The 25,408-nt window shown below is 53.1% G+C and overlaps 1 protein-coding gene across 2 annotated transcripts; it reads left to right on the forward strand.

The window, feature by feature from the left end:
- The first annotated feature begins 1,481 nt into the window (after positions 1–1,481).
- On the forward strand, positions 1,482–25,408 carry PRODH (proline dehydrogenase 1). Of its 2 annotated transcripts, none has more exons than XM_077834964.1 (14): positions 1,482–1,808; positions 2,587–2,795; positions 10,688–10,722; positions 11,284–11,433; positions 11,788–11,852; positions 12,573–12,689; positions 13,844–13,923; positions 14,515–14,596; positions 16,031–16,123; positions 16,512–16,658; positions 16,947–17,122; positions 17,207–17,305; positions 18,108–18,196; positions 21,893–25,408. In XM_077834964.1, the coding sequence occupies exons 1-14, from the start codon at positions 1,482–1,484 to the stop codon at positions 22,081–22,083; spliced, it is 1,860 nt and encodes a 619-aa protein (XP_077691090.1). In that variant the 3' UTR covers positions 22,084–25,408. The 2 variants fall into 2 exon arrangements, with proteins under 2 accessions (XP_077691090.1, XP_077691091.1); XM_077834965.1 differs by having other exon boundaries at positions 1,686–1,808; positions 11,260–11,433.

The following is a 25,408-nucleotide window of genomic DNA, read 5'->3' on the forward strand; positions in this document are numbered from 1 at the left end:
ACGCCATCCTCCAGATCATTAATGAAGATATTGAACAAAACCAGCCTCAGGACCGATCCTTGGGGCACTCCGTTTGATACTGGCTGCCAACTAGACATGGAGCCATTGATCACTACCCAGCTTTCTATGCACCTTATAGTTCATTCATCCAGTCCATACTTCTTTAACTTGCTGGTAAGAATACTGTGGGAGACTGTATCAAAAGCTTTGCTAAAGTCAAGGAATAACACGTCCACTGCTTTCCCCTTAGCCACAGAGCCAGTTTTCTCATCATAGAAGGCAATTAGGTTAGTCAGGCATGACTTGCCCTTGGTGAATCCATGCTGACTGTTCCTGATCACTTTCCTCTCCTCGAAATGCTTCAAAATTGACTCCTTGAGGACCTGCTCCATGATTTTTCCAGGGGCTGAGGTGAGGCTGACTGGATTCTCCTTCTTCCCTTTTTTAAAGATGGGCACTACATTAGCCTTTTTCCAGTCATCCGGGACCTCGCCTGATCGCCATGAGTTTTCAAAGATAATGGCCAATGGCTCTGCAATCTGAAGACTGAGTTTGATTAAGGAAGGCAAAGCCATACTGGGTACGTGCAGAGCATGGTGGGCTGCGGCACTGCAATAGTCACACCTTTCCCAAGAGCTGAAGGGGGACCAGGCAAGATCCTAGCTCGCTGTGTTGTTCTTATGATGCATGGCCATTGGATCCCAGATTCCCTGCAAATCCCTGGGTGCACCTACTTTCATGCCCCATAATGCACTGAGGCCTTCACAGCCTGGGGAGATGGAAATGTAACCAGGGAGCTGCTCTTTGATTTCTTTGACACCATCAGGGGCCTGTAGTAGGTTCAGGTCTGAGGGGGCAGGTTAGGGTTTGGGGCACTGTCCCTAGGGGCAGGTTAAGGAGTGTGTTGGGCATAGTCACTAGGGGCAAAATACGGCGGTTGGGTTACAGTCCCTAGGGGCAAGATGGGGGGTTGGGGTACTGTCCCTGTTGGCAGGATAGGGTGGGTTTGTGCCACCATCCTTAGGGGGCAGGTTAGGGGGGATTGGGTCACAGTCCCCAGGGGCAGGCTAGGACTGCTTCGGGACTAGGGTGACCACCTAGCAACTATGAAAATAGGTGGGGGGTTAATGGAGGGGAAATAGGTGCCTGTATCAGACAAAGCTCACCAGGAACACAGGACTGGAGGGGACTGGAGGAGAGGGGTCATGGAGTGCAGCCCCCACCCCCCATGTAGGGCCCTTCATAACTCTGACTGTGGGTCCTGCTCTGCTGTGCCAGCTCACCAACAGGCGACAGGGGGCGCTGCAGGGAGGGGGCGGGGCTACACCCTAAGGGGGTGGAACGCTCCAGATAGTGGGCGGGGCGTGCCAGGGGCGGGGCGGGGCTACGCGCTAAAGAGGCGGGGCACTCCAGGGAGGGGTGGGGGCAGAGCTCCCTCTATTTAAACCGGCTCAGGCTGGCGCAAGGCAGTCTCCCCCATCATGGCGAGCGGTGCCCGGCCTCTGGTGGTCCGCGCCGCCTACAGCCTGCACTCTCCCCGTTGCCTCCGCTCCATCGCCGCCGCCCGCCAAGAGCAGCCGGGGGAAACGCCGCCGCCTCCTCCTCCTCCGCCGCCGCCGCCCGAGCGGGGCTCGGCGCGCAGCGAGACCGGCCCGCGGGGGACGCCCCGAGTGCAGCCGCTGCCGCCCGCCGTGCACTTCGGGGACGCGCGGGAGGCGTTTCGCAGCAAGCGCAGCGCGGAGCTGGTGCGGGCTCTGGTGGTGCTGGGGCTGTGCACGGTGGAGCCGTTGGTGGCGCGGAGTCGGCAGGTGAGCGGTACCCCGGGGCCCCGTGCGCGGGGCGGGGGGTTCGGAGCAGGCTCGCCAGGGCTCGGCTGCTGTCCCGCGGGGCTGAGCTGGGGCCGTCTTGGGAGCGGTCTGGGCCCCTCAGGGCTGCTCCTGCGGCCGCACATCTCCCGGCGCTCTGCAAAGCAAGGTGTGGGCGTCCGGGCAAGGCACAAAGCCTCAATGACACCCCCCCGCGAGTCAGCTAGGGGATCCCTCGAGCCTGCCTGTGACTGATGCCTTCTGGCCTCCTTCCTCCCTTAGACGCGGGCACTGGGGTGTCTCTGGACGGGTGCTGGGAGAGGGGGTCTGGGGTCAGCTGCTGCTAGGATCTCATCTTTGGTACGATTGTCACGGTCTCACTGTCGTCGTCGTACCCCCGCCCCCCCCCGCAGCGTGTGGTCCAGTGCCTGGAGCGCGGACCGAGACCTGGGCTCCATCCTGGTGCTGGTACGGAATGGTTCTGGGACCTCGGGAAAGATCATGTGCCCTCCCTCCTTTCCCTCCTCTGTATAAATGGGGATCGTGATTTGGACCCTCTTAGTGGCTCTAAAGTGCTGTGGAGGGGCAGAGCTCTGGTGTGACCAGCACTGGCTGGAGCCTGAGGTCAGACTAATCCAGGGCCCTGCAGCTACTGGTGCATCTGGGTCTTGGCATTCCCAGAGCACTGAGAGTTAATGCAGAGTTGTTACCCCAGGTATGGCGGGGCAAGAAGGTGCCTGTGCTGGGGAAAGCTGTCTTACACGGGCTTTGTGTCTTGCAGCTGATGAACCTCAGCCGGAAGCTGCTGGGGCAGCAGCTGTTTGAGAAGCTGATGAAGATGACCTTCTATGGGCAGTTTGTGGCTGGCGAGGACCAAGCGGCCATCAAACCCCTGATCCAACGAAATCGTGCATTTGGGGTGGGCTCGGTGCTGGACTATAGTGTGGAGGAGGATCTGACGCCAGAGGAGGCGGAGCGTAAGGAAATGGAGTAAGCATCTGAGTGCTTCTCACTCCTTGTTTGCAGATTGCAGGCAATTAAAAGCAAAGCTTTAGGCAACCTGTGCTGAGGGATGTGAATAGAATCAGAGAATATCAAGGTTGGAAGGGACCTCAGGAGGTCATCTAGTCCAACCCCCTGCTCAAAGCAGGACCAATCTGCAATTTTTGCCCCAGATCCCTAAATGCGCCCCTCAAGGGTTGGACTCACAATCCTGGGTTTAACAGGCCAATGCTCAAACCACTGAGCTATCCCTCCCTGCCCTATACAACACGGCTAGTACTGCTAGACCTCCCAAAGCTTGAGATCAGAACTGGGACCACCTTTGGGGAGCTTTTGTGGTTCATGAGGGGAGCAAGAAAATAGAGCTTGGCTCTTCAAACCTCCTGATGTACAAAGGTATCCCAGGGAGTGCTGAGAGGGGGACAGAGCTAGTATGTGGGGTGAGATGAACTAGGCAGCAGGTTGTGCTCCAGTCGTGGATGTAACCTAAGGGGGAACCATCTGGTGAGGATTTTCCCTTTTTTATCTGCCTCTGTTATTCCAGGGCTGCTGCTGGCACAGGAGAAGGAATGATCTGATAGTGTGAGTTAAGCTCCTTTTTTCAGGCCTTGTTGCTCAAGCAGCCTAGTTATAAAAGGGAATGGCTGGAGCTTGTTGTGTCCATGATGAGCTTTCCTAGGGAATCGCACCCCATAATATGTGACGTCCAGGATTTGGCTGCTTCTGTTCTGTCTTCTGGTCCCTTTGCTTTCCTTTCCTGGCCTTGCTTCAGGCCCATGACAGCTTCATCATATCTGTTCTCCCTCAAACTTACCTTAAGGTTAAGATTTGAGCTGGTGACTTGGGAGACAGTTTCACGCTGTTACATGTTCACCATGGCCATTTCAAATCATTCGCTCATTCACACTGTAGTTTGTGCTGCATGGACGTGCTGACCTTGCCTTGCTGTTCTGGTCATGTTCTCCTCAGACTAGCCCATGTGTGAAAAGAGAACGTACAGTTCAGATTTCTAGCTTCCCAGGTGCTGACACTGCTCTGCTTTGGCACCAAAAAGCCACCCATCCACCCCTGCCTCCAAAGGATAGTGTAGTTGGAAAATGCTCAGTGGCACCCCTTCTGGGACATCATCCCTTCTGCTTGCCCTTTCTCAGAGACCGAAAGGTGGGGCGAAGCATTTATATGTTCCTTTTCCTGTGTGGAGAAAGGTCCTCTTTTCTGGGGTCCCAATTTGAGATGTCTTCAAAGGGTCTGATTTTTAAGAAGTGCTGAACACCCACCCTCTGTAAATTTGGTCCCTAAGCTGTCTTAGGTTGGATCTCCAAAATCACTGGTCACTTGGAAATTCAGGGCCAGTGCATGTTATGCTCAGTCAGGACCTGTGTGACCTGACATCTGATCTGTACATCCTTTTCAAACCCGGAGCCGTCTCTGCTGTGGGATCAGAGCTGCTTTTGGCAAAGCTGGGTTGTCTCTGGCCTGTGGTGCTGAATGGAACCTACACCAATACAGCATGTGCTTTGAACCCATGTGCACATGGTCTATGTCCTTCGCTCAGGGAGGTGGGCTCAGTGCTGCTGAATCCTCAAGCCTGGCCTGGGGCAGTTTGCTGTGACCTTGGTAGTGGGCAAGGACTAGATTACTGTGGAGCACCTGCTGCAGTTGAAGGGAAATTGTCTTCTCTGCCTGCAAGTACCTGGGACAGAATGTGCCCTTTCAAACTTGCCAACGACTTGAGCTTCTTCCTGGTAATGCAATTGGTCAATAAGGCCCATCCCCTTCAATTTGATTGGCTGTCATAGAGGCAGAGCCTTTAGGTAAGCACTGGAGCTGCCAAGTTCTGTGCTGCTTCCCAGAAGGCTCAGATTGAGTACCCCCTTCAGGCAGATCTCCTAGCTTGTCTGCCTGCCTCCGCCTGGGAGCTGGTGCAGGGATCCCTCCCCATCCTCTCGGAGGTGTCCTTGAGTTCTGCCCCAAAAGGACAATTTCTTGCAAGACTTGTGTCCCTAGATTCCTCCCAAGGTTTGTCTACGCTACAGGTTACATCCGTATAACTTGTCCCCCCTCGGTTATGAATAAGCCACCCCCCCAGCAACATAAGTTACACCGACCTAAGTGCCAGTATGGACAGCAGTATGTTGTCAGGCAGAGCCTCGGAGAGGTGGATTTATTATGCTGACTGTGTTACCTGCACGCTCTAGGGCACCCACCTTTACTTAATTCCTAGGGATCAAGGCTTACTCTTCTGTAGGTTTGCAGGACCTTTTTACCAGTGAAAGAGCCTTACACAGAAATTCTTAACCTCCCTCTGTTAACAATCACAGAGCAGAATACACATGCTAAGAATACAATGCTGTGCTCACCAATCCTGGTCACGCAGGCAGACTTTACCTGTTGGCGAGGCAAGATTGGTCTCAGCTGAGTTCTTGTTGCTGCACGTCAGGGTCGTGCATAGGATTCTAGCAGCTCTGCTCTTGGGCTGTGTCTTGGAGGTGAGTTCTTCTTCCAGGTCTTTTTTTCTTTTCCTTTTTTGCCCAGCCAGTCTCCTTCTTGGAACCCAGTTTATATAGTGAAACTGGAGTCCTGCTTAGCTATACCTTAACCCAGGGGTGGCCAACCTGAGCCTGAGAAGGAGCCAGAATTTACCAGTGTACATGGCCAAAGAGCCACAGTAATACATCAGCAGCCCCTGCATCAGCTCCCCCACCCTGCTCACAGCGCCTCCTGCCCACCGGCAGCCCCACCAATCAGCGCCTCCCCCACCCTCCCTGCACCTCCCAATCAGCTGTTTTGTGGCATGCAGGAGGCTCTTGGGGGAGGGGGAAGGAGTGAGGGCATGGCAGGCTCAGGGGATGGGGTGGAGTGGGAGTAGGGTCTGTGGCAGAGCCAGGGGTTGAGCAGTGAACACCCCCAGGCACGTTGGAAAGTTGGCACCTGTGACTCCAGCCCCAGAGTCGGTGCCTATACAAAGAGCTGCATGTGGCTCCGGAGCCCCAGATCGGCCTCCCCTGCCTTAACCAATCATTTTACTAAAATGTTATGCAGTTCCTTGTCCAATCCTAACATATTGCAAAACAATTCTTTGTCTAATCATGCCCCACCACCTTAGTTGATTTAAATCTTGCAAAATTAGTTATGCAACAGACAAAGAGCCAGACAGATAAACAGGGAAGCAGGGACCATAGACAAGATAAAATAATGAAGTAGAGACTTCACAACCACAACTGTTGAAGTGATTCCTTGCCAGACAGAAGACGATCAAACAAGTTTCCTTTAGGCATCTGAAGATCTATTTCTGTATCCGGTGGTGGTGGGTACTATTAGTGCAGGAGCCTTCTGAACAGCCTGATATTACATTGTTTTAAAGTAATTTAGAGGGAACTTGAGGATGTGACCTTTCGCTTCTTGGCTCATGGCTGCTGCTCCCCTAATGTGGCTGCAGACCTCACAACGGGAGAGCTCTCTCCCATTGGCATGGGGCATCTTCACCAGACAGATTGCAGCATCTATGTAGCTGCACCAGTGTAGGGCTTCTAGTGTAGACTAGAGGGTGCTTGTGTAAATCACTGAGTTGAAGTTGCCCTTATTTCCACTCTAAGCCCCTGTTTTCAGGCATTCAGAACTTTCTGAAACTTCATTTTTGGGTAAAAAGTGACCCACCTTGACCATTATAAGAATTCCTTTTTTGTAAGCTGGAGGGAAAAAATTCAGCTGCTTGAGAACAAGGATCAGCGGGTGAGGGAAGGGGAGTGCCTCGCCAGTCATTGAGACTATGCCTGCCCGGCACACGGCAGAGCTGGCTGGGGCAGAAAGCTGAACATGAGTTGGTTCTCACTGCCAAGGACATCTCCAGTGTTCTGGTGAAATTTAGTTTTGATTTGGTAAAGCCGTGACTTTTGACCACCAATAAGCTGGACGTACACAGTGCACTTGGCGCAGGGGTTTATGCTAAGCTGGTAATGGTTGTGCTCTCTCTGTACGTGTGGCTAAGTTGAGTGTGCAGTGAAGAGTGTGATGGCAGAGGGAGTCCTGCTCTGCCCTGGAGCCCCACAGCTAAGGAAATTGATCTGTGTTTAGCAGTATCAGCTGGCAATCTCTGTGCCCTTACTGCTGTGGTGCTCAGGGCTAGACCAAGGCAAATGTTGTGGAGATATTTTTCATAAAATTCCATGCTAAATTTTTATCAGTTCACTGTGCCCATTTTTGCATCCTCTGTTTTGGAAAATGGGGAAATTGAGGCCCTAGCCATTCCCATAGAAACACTATGGCATAGTCGTCTGTGTTGGAGCAACAATGAAATGCTTTCTCCCCAGAAGAGCAGCTTCAGCTTCTGCCTCACCATGAGGCTTTCACCAAAGCAGGGTGGTCAGAATTAACCCTCCAGCCAAATCAGACTGCGTGTGGACAGTGTTTTGTAAACTGGGCTGTTTCTCTAGAGCCTGGAGCCTGGGTTAGCTTTGTGAGTTCTGGCAGAGTTCTTGATGCTGTGTAAGAAACGACCCTGATTCACCATTCCCTTGTGCACTTAGTGCATTGGGGCTGGTTGGTAGCATATCACACCCACTGCACAAGGTGCAGGGCAATGGTTGGCTGAGCCCAGAGACAGCAGAAATAGTGTCCAGCGAGTCTGGGGAACCAGTGACATCTGGAGTGTCCGTTAGACACGAGGTGGGCCTCACACAGGCGCAGCCACAGCATACTAATAGACTCATCATCCCCCTCACCTCTCCCTTGAGAACCACACAGCAATACCAATGACTGCCCATCATCCAGCTAGCTAGGAAGCTGCAGCTGTTCCTCTTGGTGGGAACCTAGTAACCCTGATTGTCACTCAGAAACTGGATGACTGTAACTAGGAACATCAGTCTAGGCCACTTTAACTGTAGCCCATGTGTTCCATGGCAGCACCAAGGCACGTGGCACCAGAATGCCACTCCAGGTTCAAGTCACTGGCTTGGTCCTAATCTCTAAAGCCCCTGCTGGGCTGTGACCAGGCCTCCAGAACACCTGGTTCTTGCTGTAACTCCAGAGACCACCGCCCTCATCATGGCCCAAACTCCAAAGCCAGCATGATGCTCTTGGCCCTGAATTGGAGGCTCTTCCAGGGTGGTCCCAGGCTGTGGGGCACTGTGCCAAGTAGATCAAAATACACTTTAGCTCTGCCTCCTTCAGAGCTGGGCTGCCCATAGGAGTTCACAAATGGGGAAGGAATTGAACCACCGTCAGCTGAGCCCTGGGAGATGAGAGGTGCTACTATCAGGTGTGTAATTCCTCCAAACCCTGCCAGACCTCCGGGCTCTGGGCTAGTCTCATCTTGTGTGCGCACGGAGCTGGCTGTTTTGGCGCAGGGTGTGTTGGTGTTCCAGCAGGCTGCTTTGCACTCTGTTAAAGGGGATGTCTTTTCTCTCCTGACAAGGTTTATTCCCGTGTTGCTCCATCCCGTAAATTGTTGTAGGCAAATATTTACGCAAGTCTGGGTTTGCTGCTGTGAGTTTGCTGGCTGGGACTAACTTTCCAAAAAGGACATGGGAGCTCGTCTGTTTGTTCAGTTGGGAAAAGGCTTTTCTTCTTTTTGGCTTTATTAAAATGCAAAATCCCTTCTATGAATGCACAATTCTGACCAATACTTTAAAAGCCCAGGCCAGGAACCAGAAAGCTGCACTGTATTATAATGCGAAAGGAATGCTGAGCAGGTGGGCATGTTGACACATGAGTGCGCTCTCCCATATTAACAAACCAACAAGGAACTTCTTGCTGCTGTTCCAGTTTGTGTTTTACTCGGCCTGGTGCAGGGACACCAGGCGGGCCCGTTTCACTTCCTGCTACTTAGCCTCTAGCTGCACAGTTGCTCTTGAAAACCCCAAGGGCTGGGCTACACAGTGTACAGATGTGAAAGCACATACAGTTAAGCCAGTGCAACCCCTTAGTGTGGGCACAGGGACGCCTGCGTAAAAGGTGCTTATTCTGCTAAATGTACAGCACTGAGTGCCTTGTATGGGGATCACTGCACCTGCACTACGGAGTTGCATGGCTTGAAATGTGTCCGTCTCCAAATTGGTACACAACCGGGGTAGGCTGGCCCTAGCAAAGCCTAGTGTCTGCACGTTGAAAATTCCTTGTTTCTAGTGAAATTAAGAAATCCTCTTCACGGATGGAATCTGGGGCCTGCTACCACTAGCATGTCCCTTGCTCAGCAGTACTCGTAGGAGGACTGTGCCTTGCTGTATTACATGTCCCTTGCTCTGAGCTCTGTGGCTGCTCTCTCTCTAGGCAATACCTCTGTCTGTTAAATGCTGTCTCCTGACTTTTCTCTTTCAGCTTTCCCGGGGGGGGGGGGGTTAGGAGGGGCTGGTATTTGCAGCTCTCTGGGCTTGTTTGAATTTCTGGTGTTTCCTCCACTCACTGCCATGATCACATTAATGCACACCTGCAGCGGCAGGTGGGTTATTGCCTATACTGCTCTTGGTCTTAGTAGTGCCATTGGCCATAGCAGAGAGAATGCAGAACGCTGAGTTCAGCAAGGGGGCCCCATGCTGCTGTGCTCGCTGCAATTGGACGTCTTTGTAGCTTGTTCATATGGAATTTCATTCTGCTTCTAAACCAACCAGGACCCATTGCTGACCCCAGGGCGCCACCAGTCCTTCCCCCAGCTTCATGCTAGACCTAGCCACTTGTTTATATGCTAATCTACGTTGCCTCTGGTTTAGAGGAGAGACTCAAATTAGCAGGAGGTAGTTTTGCATGAGGGTGGTCCCTCTCGCTGTCCCTATCAAAATCCGGCCAAATGGTGCCTTCCAGCCTTGCTGACTGCTTGTGAAAGATCGTTTGCTGCATATGAGGGGACTTGCACTTTTTTAGAAAAACCTAGTAAACTAAATACAAAAAATATTAAAATTAGGGCTGTCAAGCGATTAAAAAAATTAATTGCGATAAGTCACACTGTTAAGCAATAATAGAATACCATTTATTTAAATATTTTTGGATGTTTTCTACATTTTCAAATATATTGATTTCAATTATAACATCGAATACAAAGTGTACAGTGCTCGCTTTATATTTTTTATTACAAATATTTGCACTGTAAAAAACAAAAGAAATAGTATATTTCAAGTCACCTAATACAAATTCTGTAGTGCAACCATTTTCTAATGAAAATTTAACTTACAAATGTAGAATTATGTACAAAACATAACTTCATTCAAAAATAAAACAATGTAAAACTTTAGAATCTACAAGTCCACTTAGTATTACTTCTTGTTCAGTCAATTGCTCGGACAAACAAGTTTGGTTACATTTACGGGAGATAATGCTGCCTGCTTCTTGTTTACAGTGTCACCTGAAAGTGAGAACAGGCGTTCACATGGCATTTTTGTAGCTCGTGTCACAAGATATTTACATGGCAGATGCACTAAAGATTCATGTCCTTTCATGCTTCCACCATCATTCTAGAGGGCATGGACACTGGGGCAACTTTGCTCTCCTCACCTATGGCAGTGTCTCCACCCCAGAGCTGGCTGCCCCGTGGGGTGGGGTAGGAATCTCCGCTAACATTTTCCAAGGCACTGAAGGTCCCACTGATTTTCATGTGGCCAGGAGTGTGGGGGGTTTGCACATGACTGACTCCGATGGGCTTAGGCCCGAAGGAGGCTTTGGAAAATATCCCCTTCCCCACCAGCAAAGTGCTCTGGCCCCGGAGGCGCGTGAGAGAAGCGCTTCTATGAATGGCCATTGCCGGAGTGAAGAACAGGGAGGATGAGGGGCTTGTGGGGATCTGGCCAAACCCCAGTGGCCTTTTGGGTACAGGGAGCTGACCCATGTGAAGCCAAGAGAACTGGTTGTGAGGGGGTTGGACTGTAGTCTCACCATCTGCTTCCTTCCTCTAGGTCCTGTACCTCTGCATCTGAGAAGGAGATGGGGGGTGAGTGATGCAACCGCTCCTCACACAGCCTAGTTGGATGCTAATCTATTGAGACTCTGGCCCAGACCATCCTCCCCAACATGCTCCAGGGCTCTGGCCCTCACCCTTGCCTGGGGCATGATGGCCAATTGTACCTTGATATGTTCGTAAACTGTGAAAACCCAGGCATAGACTGTGTTTAAAGTGCTCCGGGGGAGCCTCGGCTCGTGGGGGTCTCAGATTGCTACGGAGCTACGGTCCGTCAGCTGCTGAGTTCTCACATAGGTATTAAGACTGGAACATCTAATCTGCGTTTGTGCATAGCACAGGCCAGGGAATCCCACCCCATGAGTCCTGACTCCAGCCCATTGGCTTGTGGCTGAGCTAGAGCAGATCTTCTAGAAGGACCTCGATCCAATGAAAATCTAGCCCTGGGACTTTCTCCTAGGGCCTGAGAGATCCCCAGAGGCTTGGGCTGATGGGAATGGTAAGAGTAAGGGGGTTTGTTCCAGGGACATGTGGCTGTTTGCGATCTCCCCCGCTCTGCCGTGTCTACAGCACGCTCCCCCTACCTGTCCCCAGGTGCCGCCCAGAGAGAGAAGCAGTACCGTGCGCATCGGGAGTTTGGGGATCGCCGGGACAAGGTCATCAGTGCCCGCACCTACTTCTATGCAGATGAAACAAAGTGTGACCAGCACATGGACACGTTCCTGCGCTGTATCGAGGCCTCAGGTAGGTGCCCTGCATGTGCCACCCCCAGAGTGCCCCTGTGTCTGCTGTTCCTGACTGTCCCTCTGGGAGCACCTGGCAGTGTGCCCCTCCCCCAACAGGCTGCATAGTCACCCCCAGGCCATGGCTCTCCAGGTGCCCTCCTGCTGCAACTGTCAGCGCTGTGTGGCTTGCTGCAGAGGCCAGGGGCTGCTGCAGTCTCTGGAGGGTATCCAGCAGGGGCGAAGGACAGATCTGCCCGCTCAGATTGGCTTTCTCAATTCCTCCCCCTCTCCAGATTCCCCTGAACTGCTTTCCTTTACTTGCCCTGGAGTTATGGATGCTGCAGTCACCTCAGCTCTCTCCTGCTTTGTTTAGGTAGCAGCTCCGAGGACAGCTTTTCGGCCATTAAGCTGACGGCTTTAGGAAGGCCTCAGTTCCTGGTGAGTGACTTTTGGTGCCAGGGCTCACACGATGGCAGAGGGAGAGGCAGGGAGGACGGGTGCTCAGGCTGAGACAGGCTCTGGGAGTTACTTGGAGACTGTTCCAGGTGGCAGGAGCTGCAGAGGAGGTGGCTCTGGCGTGTGAAAGGACGGCAGCCCCTAATGCTGGATGAGGGCTTTGGGACCAAATCTGCCTCACTACTCTCCTCGCAGGCAGCACCCCGCCACTTGGGCTCAGTGCAGCGAGCTGGGTGCCAAGCAGGATGGTCCCTCCTGTCGGGTCCATGCCAGGCACATGCTTATGGATTGTGTCTGTCAGTGATGCTCAGTAGACTCCCTGGGGAGACCAGTGTCCTGATCAGGGCAACAGCTTGGGCCGTAGTCCATTCCTAGAGAGTCAGAGCTCCTATCTGATGTAGAAGGGCCTGAGCTTGCCTCTTGCTTTGAGGATGGAGATCTGGCTAAATGCTGGGCTATCTCACTGGGACCCCTGCCTAGTGTCAGCGTTAGAGGCCTTGATCTTTACTAGTAGGGGCCTGGGGTAGTGGGAGGTGCCAGCACTGTCCTGTTTGGGGCCCAGCAGGGCCAGTCCTGCTTACTTGGCGTGGCAGAGTGCCCAGCTGGGTGGATAGTGCCCCTAGGGTACAATCACGGCGGTGGGTCTGAGCCATCCCCATTGGGGAGAGGAGGGGGAGCTCACCCTGCAGTCTGCTCCCCCAGCTGCAGTTCTCGGAGGTGCTGATGAAGTGGAGGAGGTTCTTTCACCAGATGGCAGCAGAGCAGGGCAAGGCCGGGCTGGCTGTGGTGGAGACTAAGCTGGAGGTGAAGAAGTTGCAGGTGAGCTGGGCGCAGCGCTCCCAAAGGAGCTGTCTTCCCCACTCTGCCCCATGGGCATCTGTGCTGCTCATGCCCTGGCTGCATCACCCTCCTGGAGGACTGCACCCCCACATTTCTCTGGGGGTTGTGAAATGCTTTGGGGCGTTGGGTCAAAGCACTGGAGAGGGCTGAGTTGCTAGAGAGAATTCTTTCCCAGGTGTCTGGCTGGTGGGTCTTGCCCATGTGCTCAGGGTCTAACTGATCACCATATTTGGGGATCGAAGGAATTTTCCCTGAGGTCAGATTGGCAGAGACCTTGCGGTTTTTTGCCTTCCCCTGCAGCATGGGCATGGGTCATCTGTTGGCTTGAACTTGTGCAAATGCTGGATTGTTTGTAACTTGAAGTCTTTAGACCCTGATTTGCGGACTTCAGTCACTCAGCCAGCAGTGGGGGGTCTATTACAGGAGTGGGTGGGGGAGGTTCTTTGCCCTGCAACATGCAGGACCTCAGACTCTATGTTCAGGATGGTCCCTTCTGGCCTTAAAGTCCGAGTCTGGGAGGAGCATTGTTCTGGTTCCATGCTCAGTGAGCGGAAGAGCATGATGCAGCAGTCAGTATAATCCGTGCCCTATTGCTCCCTATCCAAGCAGGCTCATTTCTGTGCATTTCCCCCAGTCCTTCCCCTGGGCTGCGGTTGCACTGTAATCCCCATTCCCCTTCATCGGTCCCAGTGCACTGTAAATCTTTTGAGATTTATTGTTGCCCCTTCGAGGCAGAGCAATGCGGGGAGCCCCTCTTGGCCGGTGCGTGTGAGGTCTGTCCCAGGTGCTGGTGCGTGTGCCTGCATAGCTCCTGCAGTAGCCCTCTTGCAGCCATGAGGCTAGTGCTCCCTTCTCTCCCAGGAACTGCTCAGCAGCAAGGGAGAACCCCTGGGAAGCTCAGAGTGGCTGTTTGGTACCACTGAGCCCACGAGGGCTGTCTGCATCTCAGCCACCTGGCGTTGTGGTGGGCAGGGACTGGCACAGTCCAACCCCAGCCATCGTCTCGAAGCAGGGTCATGGCTCAGGGCAGGGTCCAGGCCTGCAGTGTGAAGGCAGCAGGGCTGCTGCTCACTGCAGTGTTTGGGGACAGCAGGTGGCAGCAGGGACTCTGACCTGCTCCTTTCTCATTGCAGGAGACCCTGGCAAACCTTGGGATTGTGACCAAGGCGGAGAGCCAGCACTGGTTCACGGGCGAGGACCTGGGCATGTCTGGGTGAGCTCCCTGCTGGGCCACAGCCAGCCTGACCCTCTGGCCTTCCTGGAACATGCTGCAGAGTGGGGGGGGGTGCTACGGAAAGGAGCATGGGGAGGGGTCCCAAAGGCTTCCATTTCAGCCAGTGTGTGTACTGTCAGAGGGACTGGGGTAGGAGGTGGAGAGGGCAGCTTCCCAATTCTAGAGCAGTGGCTCAGGGCAGGGGTCCTGGGAGAGGCTGCCTTTCTCAGAGGCCAGGGAGCTGCACTGGGAAGGGGCAAAAAGTGGTGGTGGCCATGTTTGTTGTGGGCATTTTGAGGGGCGTGTTAGTTCTCGGAGCCATAGCTGGCTCGGGTGGAAGAGTTTGACTGGGTAAGTACCCAGAGTTGCCATGCTGATCCTGCTGCTCTGCCAGGCCCTTGGTGACCAAGGAAAATCCCAGTGCTGGGATCTACACCCAGGGAGCTCTGCTGAAATCCTCCCCAGTTGGGTCAGGACAGGCAGCAGTGGGCTCTGGGTCACTGATCCATCCCAACTAGTGAGGAAGTTGCCAGTGCACCCCTTGGGGAGTTTGCTTGGAGCTGGCGCTAACGGGAGTCTTTCTGGCTGCAGCACCGTGGACTTGCTGGACTGGAACAGCCTGATTGACAGCCGAACAAAACTCTCCAAGCTGCTGCTCATCCCAAACATGAAGGTGGGTGAGTGGCACTATTTTGGCCCAGGGAGAGGCCCCAAGGGAATCCTCCTGAGCAGTAGAGCTCACCCCAGGTAATGGCACGGAACACTGCAGCTGGAGAGTTTCCTTGGTACCATACCTTCCAATGTTTTAGAACTGACTGGCTAAGACTTCCAAGTAACCGGGATCAGCCAGTCACATGGGAGGTGCTTCCTATCAGGTACTTCATCCTGATACTTGTCTGATCCCTTGATTGCATCCCATTGCTTCTACGTACACCATGCACCATAAAGAATTCTCTCCCCTTGGGGTCTGCACCCTTCAGCCCTGGGTTACCCTCTTTCTTGAACTGGATGGGGGAGATGATTGGTCAGATGCACATGGTGGAGCTCCTTTAACACGAGTGTATGCAAGTGAACTCCCAGGCTAAGCAGAGCCCTGTGTGGGAGCAGGTCGGGGGGAGGGGTGGCTAGAATCCATCTGCCCTGGGTGGGGAAGACTCCAGGGTCCTGGCTGAGGCATTCCTGCCTCTTGGGGATCCAGCGCCAGCAGTTCAGAGCTGTAGCAGCGCTGCAGTACCCCCTCGTGGCTGGGCTGGGAGCTGGGCCCTGCGGGTGTCAGCAGCCGAGCTGTGCTCTAATCTGCTCTTTCCAGACGACAAGGTGGGGTGGGGTGGGGAGGGGAGACCAGCCTGGGCATCCGCCTCAACCCCACCTCTGCACAGCCCAGTGCTGCTGTGCTGGCCTGAGCAGAGAAATGGGTTGGACTCTCACCAGGCTGTCTCAGCCAGGCCTGTCAGTGGAGCCGTTCCCCTGGCATGGGACTAGGGCAAGTTCTGGGTTAGGGGTGCAAGCATTCTCCTCTCTAACAGCTTCTTTGGGGGGCTCCTCAGATAGAAGGGCTCCATCCTGCTTCCCAGGCCCTGCCGGGCCAGCAGCTGCCATTACCCCAGTCACCTAACCCACTACACCAGGGATTCACAAACTGGGTGTCACACTCAGAGGCTTGCTTTGTGAAAGTGGTCACCAATACAAAAGTTTGAGAGCCACTGCTCTACACCCCTTCTGTAACATCTGGGGAGCAGCAGCTCCGGCTCCCAGTCTAAGGTGGCTGGTGCACAGGGTTGGTGAATGGGCTGGGGGGATGCCCCTTAGAGTCTGGAGCATGCTGGTACTCCTACTCCTTGGAACCTGATCCCAGCTTGGGGCCCCCCTGCACTTTGATGCAGAGAGTTCAGCACACAGTGCTTGTCCCACATGCCTGCGTCCCACGTGTGTAAATGGGGAGGGAGTGAATAGCTGCATGGGCTCTCAGGGTTAGCGCTTGTCCAGAGGCCTTGTGCCATGTCCTGCTCTGCACCTTGGGTGAGGGAGGGAAGGCTTATGGTCTGTAATGTCCAAGCTGTGGCCGTGGGGGCATAGCACTGAGGCTGTCTGGTGCTTCTCCTTTCAGACCGGCCAGTTGGAGCCCCTGCTCTCGCGCTTCACCGAAGAGGAAGACCTGCAGATGAAGCGAATGTTGCAGAGGATGGACATCCTGGCCACGGTTAGGAGCAGCCCTGCCTGGACTGTCATGGGGGTCTTGGTGGGAAGTTTCCAAGCCGGGGTGAGGTAGAGTGGGCCCTGACCTCAGGGTGAGGGAGATGGACCTGCTCACCCATGACCCAGCATGGCCTCGGTGCCAGAAGCGTTTTGGGTGAGCCCCAGATTGTAAGCACTGCTCTCTGTGGCCTGTACGCTGCTGTGCTAGGGTCACAGGGCTCTTCCAGCAGGTGTTCCCTGGAGGCATTGGCGTGCAGGGGTGAGTGCTGCCATCTGCAGGACCCCTGCAGTACTACACAGCAGTGGGCTCAGCATTGGCCCTGCAGACTCCACCTGGACAGAACCTAGTCACTGCTTGTGGCCTGACCTGAGGAGTGTCCTTCCCCTTGCAGAGAGCCTTGGAGCTGGGAGTGAGGCTGATGGTGGACGCTGAGCAGACTTACTTCCAGCCAGCCATCAGCCGGCTCACCCTGGAGATGCAGCGCAAGTTCAACATGGAGAAGGCAGTCATATTTAACACCTTCCAGTGCTACCTGAAGGTGAGAGTCTGGCCAGTGCCACCTGCAGGCAGGGGATCTAGGGTCCAGCCGTGTGCGGGGTGCAGCCTGCATGCCTGAAGGGCCCCGGATGCAGTGGTGACGGTAGTGCTCCAAGCAGTGGTGGCAGGCACTGGGATGGAGATAGGTCATGCTGCAGGAGGGGATGCTTCAGTGCCAGTTTGTGCAAGCAGCCCTGTCTCAGGGCAGAGCTACTCCAGGAGCAGGCTTGGAGCCTTGCTCCCCAGACAGCATTTCAGTGGATGTCACCGCTCCGTCTTTCCACTGCAGGAGGCATACGACAACGTGACGATGGATATGGAGCTCTCTCACCGTGAGGGCTGGCACTTTGGGGCCAAGCTGGTCAGAGGCGCATACATGGAGCAAGAGCAGGCTCGAGCTGCCCAAGTCGGCTACGAGGATCTCCTCAACCCTACATATGAAGAGACCAGCAAGATGTACAAGAGGTAGGAGGGCCCGAGCTGGGATGCCGGGGTGAGGAGGTGGTGCCCTGGGCACTTCCCTGGGCCCACGTGTGATCTGTCCTGCAGGTGCCTGGACTACGTTCTCAAGGAGATCAAGTACAGCCGGAAAGTCAGTATGATGGTGGCATCGCACAACGAGGACACAGTGAAGTTCGTCCTTCGCAGGTAGGGCACTGATGTGGCAGCGTGGCAAGAGCCGTGGGTGCCAGGCCTCGAATAGCAGTGGGAGACGGTGCTGCAGCAGAGCAGCTGTGTGGGAGCCTAGCGTGGGGCTAGCGGGGGCTGCTGCAAGAAGGGATTGAGAGGTGGCAGCAGAACTGTGTGGGTGACGTTTGCACAGCATCTGACTGCACTAGGAACGGTGGCTGGCCATAGCTGGGGAAAGAGGCTGGAAGGGAGGGGGCCTGTGCATGGTCTGGAATTGAATTAATGTATCTTCCTGTTTTGTTAGGAGACTAGCCCCAGGGCTGCAATTGAATTGGGGCCCTTGGGGGTCTGGCAAATAGGAGATCAGACACTGGCAGAAGCCACTTTCAGGAAGGGACTTGCTTGCTCTGTGGTGACCTTTCTGGCCTGCAGGTGTAAATGTGTTCGCTCACACTAGTGCTGAATACCAGACTCCTGGGTTTTTGTATCACTGGGCGTATGAAGGCTAGCGGCCAGACAAAGATATGCTGTGGCTGTAAACTGTTCGATACAGCACTGTGTGCTGGGCAAGGGTATGCAGTGATTCCAGGGAAGAGCTGTGCCCGGCACTTTGAGGGGATGGGCACTAGTTACCCAACTCTGCTGTGCTTCTCTTGCAGTCTACTTTTTTACTCTATGGGAAGTTAATTTAGGCCTGTGGGCAATAGATCTCTGAAAAAGGAGCAGGATTCTCATGGTCCCTCCAGCTCACTGTCAGTCCTTCTAGTGTAGTGTTTCCTGCTGGGCATCTCCTGGTGTGACTCTGGTGATTCCATTACAGAATGGCAGAGCTTGGCATTCATCCCTCTGAGAAAAAGGTGTACTTTGGGCAGCTGCTGGGCATGTGTGACCAGATCACCTTCCCTCTGGGTAAGTGTCTGGTGTATTCCTCTGGGCGCCCAAGATGGGGAAGGGGTTGCTGTGCTGCTTTCAGTCAGTGAGTAGAGATCCATCTGGCTGATCTTCTTAAAAAAAAAAAAAAAAAAAAAAAAAAAAAGGCCTTGAACAAGATCTTTCATGCGTGATTACTAGAGACGAGGTAGGAGGCTAGGTGTTATCATGGATCAGAAACTGGCTGAGAGGAAAAACAGGAGGAATACATCGCTTTTGTCATGGCCAAAAGTTAAAGAGCAGGTGCCAGAAGGCTGTGTGTAAGGAGCAGGGTTTAGTGATCTGGGAAAGGGACGAGTAGTGAAGTGATGCAATTGGCAGAGGATGTAACTTAGGTTAGTCAGTCCAACATGGGCATGGCAGCACTTCTGAGGGGCCTAGCCAGGCAAGAGGGCAGCTCAATGCTGAGCAGTGCAGGAGAGGACACAATTAATAGCTTGTGCACAACCTTGCCACATTGTAACTGTGTGAACTCAGGACAGGGACCGGCACGTGTGTCCAGCTTACTGAAGATCTGCTCACTGCATGGTTGTGGTCAAGTCAAACAAGATGTTAAGGTACATAAGAAACAGGACTGACAATATAGTCATAATGCTATTCTACAAATCAGTGGTTGGTGCACATCTGAATCCTGTGTACTGTACCTTTCACCCTATCTCAAAGGATGTTGCACAATTAGAGGGGGCACAGAGACAAGTGACAATGACCAGAGGCAGGAAAAGCTCTTGGATGAAGAGATGGAGAAGACCGGCACTGGTCTCCTTTGAAAGGAGATACATAAGCCATATGATAGAAGTATATAAAATGGCTGATCTGGAAGGGAGATCATGTGCTTGTCCTCTGTCTTAGCACAAGAGCAAGGAACATCCAATGACATTGGAAGGTGAAAAATTCAAAGAATAGAAAAAATGTTTTCATTCTAGGTGTAACGAGACTGTGGAACTCACTGCCAGTGTATTATTAAGGCAGAGAACTAGCCACATTCAAAGGCTATTGGACACTTCTATGGGTAACAAATAACTCGAGGAGTTAAATGCAATTTAAAAAGCTCAAGAAAAGACATCAATCCTCCTGCTTCTGGGTTGGAGCCCACTAACTACTGGAGGTCAGAAGGGGACTCCCCTGCGGCAGGTGACTATCCCATCACTACCTATTGTGAGATGTCTTGCACCTTGCCCTGAAGCAGGATACTGGCCTAGTGGGCCATAGTGCTGACCCAGTCTGGCAATACCTGTGTGCACACGGGCCTGGCTGCAGGAGCTCTGATGCACCTTCACGGTGGACCCGCTGGCTGCTCTTAGCCACTAAGGCTTGTGGGACAACTGGAAGAGCTGAGTCAAGTGGTTTCTTCTCCTTGGCCTGTGTAAGTAGCCATGGCATCAGATCCCATCCTGCACAGAAGTCTCCCCGCATATTCTGCTGACACATGCATGTTGGCACTTGCCAGCATTCCTCTGCTATGCCTAGAGGGAAGGGGTAGAAACATGTGCATGATGCTGTGGCTACTGTGGAACTAAATTGACATGGGAATGTCTTGTGGGTGGAGTTGTGGTGTGGTCTGCCTATGGCACTGTGCAGAGCTGCCCAGCGCTGCCCCACCCTTGCTTTAGTGACTTGTAGGACATCGCTGTTCTAGCTGCCTGGGCTGGCGTGAATGAGGAGTGCTGAGGCACCCAGTAACTGTTCACATGCCTGTCACTAGCGCAGTGGTGGTGCTGGGCTGTTACTCCTCACCCCGCTGGAGTCACAGCAGTTTCCTTGGCAAGCTGAGGGTGGCTTGGCCTCTCCAGTCTCCTTCAGCCAAGTCACTGGCCTGCTGGCTGGAAAAGATCATGCTTGTCATAACTTGGGCCAATTCAAGAAGCACTCAACCAAGAATACCCAACCCTCCCTGCTTCTGGGGTTTCCCACCGTTTCCTCCTGTGACACCAGCCACTTCTCTCTCTCTCTCTCTCTTCCCCAAGCTCAGGGGAATTCCCAGTTCTCCCCCACCCCTACCTTTTTCAAGGGGATCCTTTTTTTTTAAGGGGATCTTATGTGCCTCATACTGCTGAATGTTTGACATGTTCTCTATGGCTCATCTTCCTCAGCTCTGCTTCATGGGAGAGTCACTTAGGTTCAGACTGGAGTCTGAACCTTTCTCTCTTGAGTCATAGAATCATAGAATAATAGAGTTGGAAGGGACCTCTGGAGGCCATCTAGTCCAACCCCCTGCCCAGAGCAGGACCAATCCCAACTAAATCATCCCAGCCAGGGCTTTGTCAAGCCTGACCTCAAAAACTTCTAAGGAAGGAGATTCCACCACCTCCCTAGGTAACGCATTCCAGTGTTTCACCACCCTCCTAGTGAAAAAGTTTTTCCTAATTTCCAACCTAAATCTCCCCCACTGCAACTTGAGACCATTAGTCCTTGTCCTGTCATCTGCTATCACTGAGAATAGTCTAGATCCATCCTCTTTGGAACCCCCTTTCAGGTAGTTGAAAGCAACTATCAAATCCCCCCTCATTCTTCTCTTCTGCAGACTAAACAATCCCAGTTCCCTCAACCTCTCCTCATAAGCCATGTGTTCCAGACCCCTAATCATTTTTGTTGCCCTTCGCTGGACTCTCTCCAATTTCTCCACATCCTTCTTGTAGTGTGGGGCCCAAAACTGGACACAGTACTCCAGATGAGGCCTCACCAATGTCGAATAGAGGGGAACGATCACGTCCCTCGATCTGCTGGCAATGCCCCTACTTATACACCCCAAAATGCCATTGGCCTTCTTGGCAACAAGGGCACACTGTTGACTCATATCCAGCTTCTCGTCCACTGTAACCCCATGGTCCTTCTCTGCAGAACTGCTGCCTAGCCATTCGGTCCCTAGTCTGTAGCAGTGCATGGGATTCTTCCGTCCTAAGTGCAGGACTCTGCACTTGTCCTTGTTGAACCTCATCAGATTTCTTTTGGCCCAATCCTCCAATTTGTCTAGGTCCCTCTGTATCCTATCCCTACCCTCCAGCGTATCTACCACTCCTCCCAGTTTAGTGTCATCCGCAAACTTGCTGAGGGTGCAATCCACACCATCCTCCAGATCATTAATGAAAATATTGAACAAAACTGGCCCCAGGACCGACCCTTGGGGCACTCCGCTAGATACCGGCTGCCAACTAGACATGGAACCATTGATCACTGCCCGTTGAGTCCCTTTGTTGGTACCTTCTAAGCATTTCCAGAATTGTTCTTCCGCCCCTGTGGCACCTTGGGGCTGCTCTTGCTCCTCACTACACCCCGTCTTGAGGTCTCTGCAGATCTCTACTTGAAGCATGAAGGGGTTCAATGTGCCACTGTCACCACTGTAGTAAACGTGGTGGGGTGTAACAAAGGAATGAGAAGAAATGGTGTTGGCAGATTATGTAGGGTGACTTTTTTTCTGTTGGGCTGGGAAAGTGCTGCCTTGAGGCCAGAGTGCAAATTCCTTTGCTTGAGAGGTTAAAATGAGTGCTCTCTGCACTGAGTAACTTTCCAGAGGCCACAGAGGTGGTCTGGAATTGCACCTGGAAAATGCTTCTAAAGTCTTGCTCTGGGAGGCCAGATCCTGAGCTGGTGTGAACTGGTATCTCAGCAGTCGATGGAGTGGGATTGATTTGCACCAGCAGAGATTCCTGCCCACTGTACCTTGATTTCTCTCCTCAGGGCAAGCAGGTTATCCAGTCTACAAATACGTTCCCTACGGCCCTGTGAACGAAGTGTTGCCGTACCTGTCCAGAAGGGCTCTGGAAAACAGGGGCTTCATGAAGAGAGCCAAACGCGAGAGGGAGCTCCTCTGGAGTGAGTTGAAGAGAAGACTGATCACTGGCAGCCTTTTCTGTAATCCAAGCCACTAACCTGTCCTGCCTTGGGCTGGGATATAGAAGTAGAACTGCTGTCATGTGGCGGCAAATATCCCAGACTGGCAGACCTAGTGGCTTTTTAATAGAACTGCTGCTGTTTTTCTCAAAGTACCCTTCTCCACCAATCTCAGTCCTCTGCAAAGACACTCTCTAGTGCATTAATATCTGACCTGCACCAGTGACCCTCCAATAAACATCTCTGCTGCAGGCCCATGTCACTGCCCCTGCTGTGGGATGGTTCAGCAACAGCTGTTTCCTTAAGTTAAATGTTGTCCTAGGACACCATTGCCTTTCTGGGATTTAATACGACTGCAGAATGGCCCCTAGTTAAAGGCAGGGCTCTGGGAGAGAGCAGCCATAGGTGTAAAACAGTGGGAGACTTGATCATGTCCCTGCAAGTCATAGCCACCTGCTTGTGACTCCATCCAACTTCCTGGTGCTGGCATGATCACATTCCTGGCTCCTAGGAGGATGGATGGCATGCCCCAGGGGTCAAAGGTTAAGTCATCGGAAAGCAGTTGTAGCTTGGCACCCCCACTAGGTCTCCAGGGTGGGGTGAAGATGGTGAGAACTGGGTGTTCATACTGTAGTGGGAGGTTCCATCCAGGCAGCTCTGGGGCCTGCACATTGCTAGGGGTTACTTAAATCTTGAATTGTGCCCTCACCTGGCGGGTGTCCCTGGTTTACGGATAGGGAAACTGAGGCACAGAATGATTGTGACTGGTCTGAGGTCACACGGGAAGGAAGTCTAGTAGAGCCAGGAATGATTCTCACGCTTGTGCCTTTATCACACCCTTTCCTGCCCCACCTCCATGCCCTCACCAGCCAAAGCCTGTAGCCCTGACACTTGATGCTGGTCACTAGAGCCCAGGGCCTGCCTAGCTGATGGAGTGTGTAGGGTGGGGGGAGATTGGTGAGAAACAGTAGCAGAGCATGCTAGTGGGGTAATGCCTCTCCAAGCTGCTGCTCAACCTATCTGTGAACAGAGTCTGGGGGCCAGCACGGCTGGTCTCTGATGCACAGACTGCACACAGGCAGCCTCTGGCAGCTTTTCCCTTGTCCTGCAGCTGAAGGAGGAAGGGTGGGGTGCCGACTGCAACACAAGGGGAAGCACCTGTGCTGGGAATGAGGTTAAATTGGGCGGGAGGGGGAATGTGCTGCTTTAGAACAGAACTGTGTTTTTTATAAGTGGCCCAGCTGTCTGCACCGCTGAGTTTTCTTGGATTTGTAGCTGGCTGCGGTGACACCCTGGGTTTGAAAAAAGAACTGTGCATGTATTAAATCTACCAATGTTCCCAGACCAGCATCAGTGCTGTTTGTCAGGCCCGTGAGCCTGGGCCCCAGGGGAGAAGGACCTGCCCCTCAGCAGTCCTGGCCTGGGCTAGCACGGTCATGTTAGATGAGTACTGTTGAGTACCTCTTAGCAATCTGCTCTGAGCCTTCATCCTCAGCCCCAAAGCGAGTAGCAAAGAGGGCAGGGAATAAAATGCAGGCTGCTTTTGGAGGAGGGAAAAATTCAGGAGCCAGGGTCTTGTGCGACTCCAAGGTGGGTAGGTGGAAGGGCCCTAAACTTTCAAACTACTGTCCTGCCTCTTCTGGAAGAACTAGCACAGAGTGTCCTTTAAAATGACTTGGTAGCTGCTGAGCCTATTGCCACTGTTTGCACCTGCTCCTGGGGCCCAAAACTGATCCCACAAATGCAAAAGGGGGGGGTCCCGCCTTCCCTGCTGCAGGCCAGGGGTCTAAGGCGTGCCTGTGAAGACATAGAGGTATCTGCCTCTTGCAGTTCCCTCCTCCCCCGGTCAATCCGCTAACTGAAGTGCTGCCAAGCAGAGTATGAAACAAAGTAATGTGGAAATGGTTTCCTGGCTCATAAAGCTTCCCCTTCAGGAGAGGGAGGAGTCCTAAAACAGCTTTCTTTCATTAGAAGACCAGGAATGTGCCCAGCTGCCTTTGGCAGTGCACAAGGGAAAGGAGAAAGCAGCCCTTAGTTCTCATTCTTGATTCTCCTGCTGCAGGATTTGAGTAGTGCCCCTGCCTGAAAGGTGTTCAGGGGATTAGCTCTGCTGCAGCCCCTAGGAGTGCTACCCTCCTTCGTTCCCCTCTGGGTTCCTAGAGGCTGTATGGGTGGTGGCCACCCTAGACCGTGGGAGGCTGTGCCTCCCTAACAGCCAGGCGTGGCTCTGAGCATGCTCTTCCCCCAGACCCCTTCCTGCTCTGCTGCTTGTCCTGTGCGGTGGCCCCAGCTCAGGCTGGGGCCATGCCTCCCAGGGCTGTGGCGGCTGCAGCCGCACTGCCCACCCTCCTGGGGCTGTGGGTACTAACCTAGGGCAGGGGCCTGCCTCCACAGTGGGGGACTATGGGCTCTGATGTGGGAGGGGTGGGGCTGGGAGCTAGCCTCCCCCCAGCCCGTGGTTCTTGCGCTGCCCATGACAGACTCCTTGCTGCTAATGCAGCTCCTGCTCCTCCTCCCCTCAGCACACAAGTCTTCAAGCAAAGTCCTTGGGAGAGGGCTTACTCCCCCTGGTGCTCACACGGAACCACCACTCCCCCCAGGTAGTTCTCACCCTGAAGATAAGGACCCTACTTACATCATTACCATTGTGTTCACCACTGTCACGACCTCACCCACAAATTGCTGTCTAGTGTTGGTGACTCAGGATGTTAACAGTATTGTAGCCATGTCAGTCCCAGGGCATTGGGGGTGGAGTGGGGTTAATACCTTTCATTGGACCAACTTCTGTTAATGAGAGGCACGAGAGTGAAAGCTTGTGTCTAGGGGTGTTAGTGAGAGTCTCATGGTCTGTGATGAATTCAGTGAAACCCCAGCTCCTGGAATCATATGAATATGGGAGAATCTCAGCTGACCTTTAAAACAAGGGTCAGTTTCTAGCCCTCCTCCGTGAGGAGAAAAGCTGGAATGTGGCTCCTAGAGGCTGGGATGGAAACACCAGAAGGTCAACGTATAGAACCTGACATTTTTAAAGTCGCAGGATTTTGAAGGGCCTGATTTGTGATTCATGATTGGAAGCCTTGGGGTTCACAATAGAGTATCAGCAAGTGTTGCACAAAGTTCCCGCTGGAGTAGAGAGGGGCAAATAAAAATTTGGTGAAAAGTAAATGTGCCCCAAAAAGTTCATGGGGAGGGGCACTGCACCTACTCACTAATCGGGGTCAAATTCAGCCAGTAGTTTCACCTGGAATGTGTTTGGAAAAGTCACGGTTGGCTTTGGTTGGACATTTTTTTAAATGACCAGTTTTGACATTCCATTGTGAATTGACATTTTCCGAACAATGTTTTGCCATGACATTTTTGAAA

Source organism: Eretmochelys imbricata, chromosome 15 (genome assembly GCF_965152235.1).
Source record: "Eretmochelys imbricata isolate rEreImb1 chromosome 15, rEreImb1.hap1, whole genome shotgun sequence".
NCBI classification, from domain to species: Eukaryota; Metazoa; Chordata; order Testudines; family Cheloniidae; genus Eretmochelys; species Eretmochelys imbricata.

What these genes read in the sequence shown, in the direction of transcription:
- PRODH (XM_077834964.1), top strand. Translation starts at nt 1,482, where the DNA reads ATGGCGAGCGGTGCCCGGCCTCTGGTGGTCCGCGCCGCCTACAGCCTG. An exon ending in ATCTGAGAAGGAGATGGGGG is followed by an intron (nt 10,723 to 11,283) that starts GTGAGTGATGCA and finishes ACCTGTCCCCAG; the next exon opens with GTGCCGCCCAGAGAGAGAAG. An exon ending in GTGAAGTTCGTCCTTCGCAG is followed by an intron (nt 17,306 to 18,107) that starts GTAGGGCACTGA and finishes ATTCCATTACAG; the next exon opens with AATGGCAGAGCTTGGCATTC.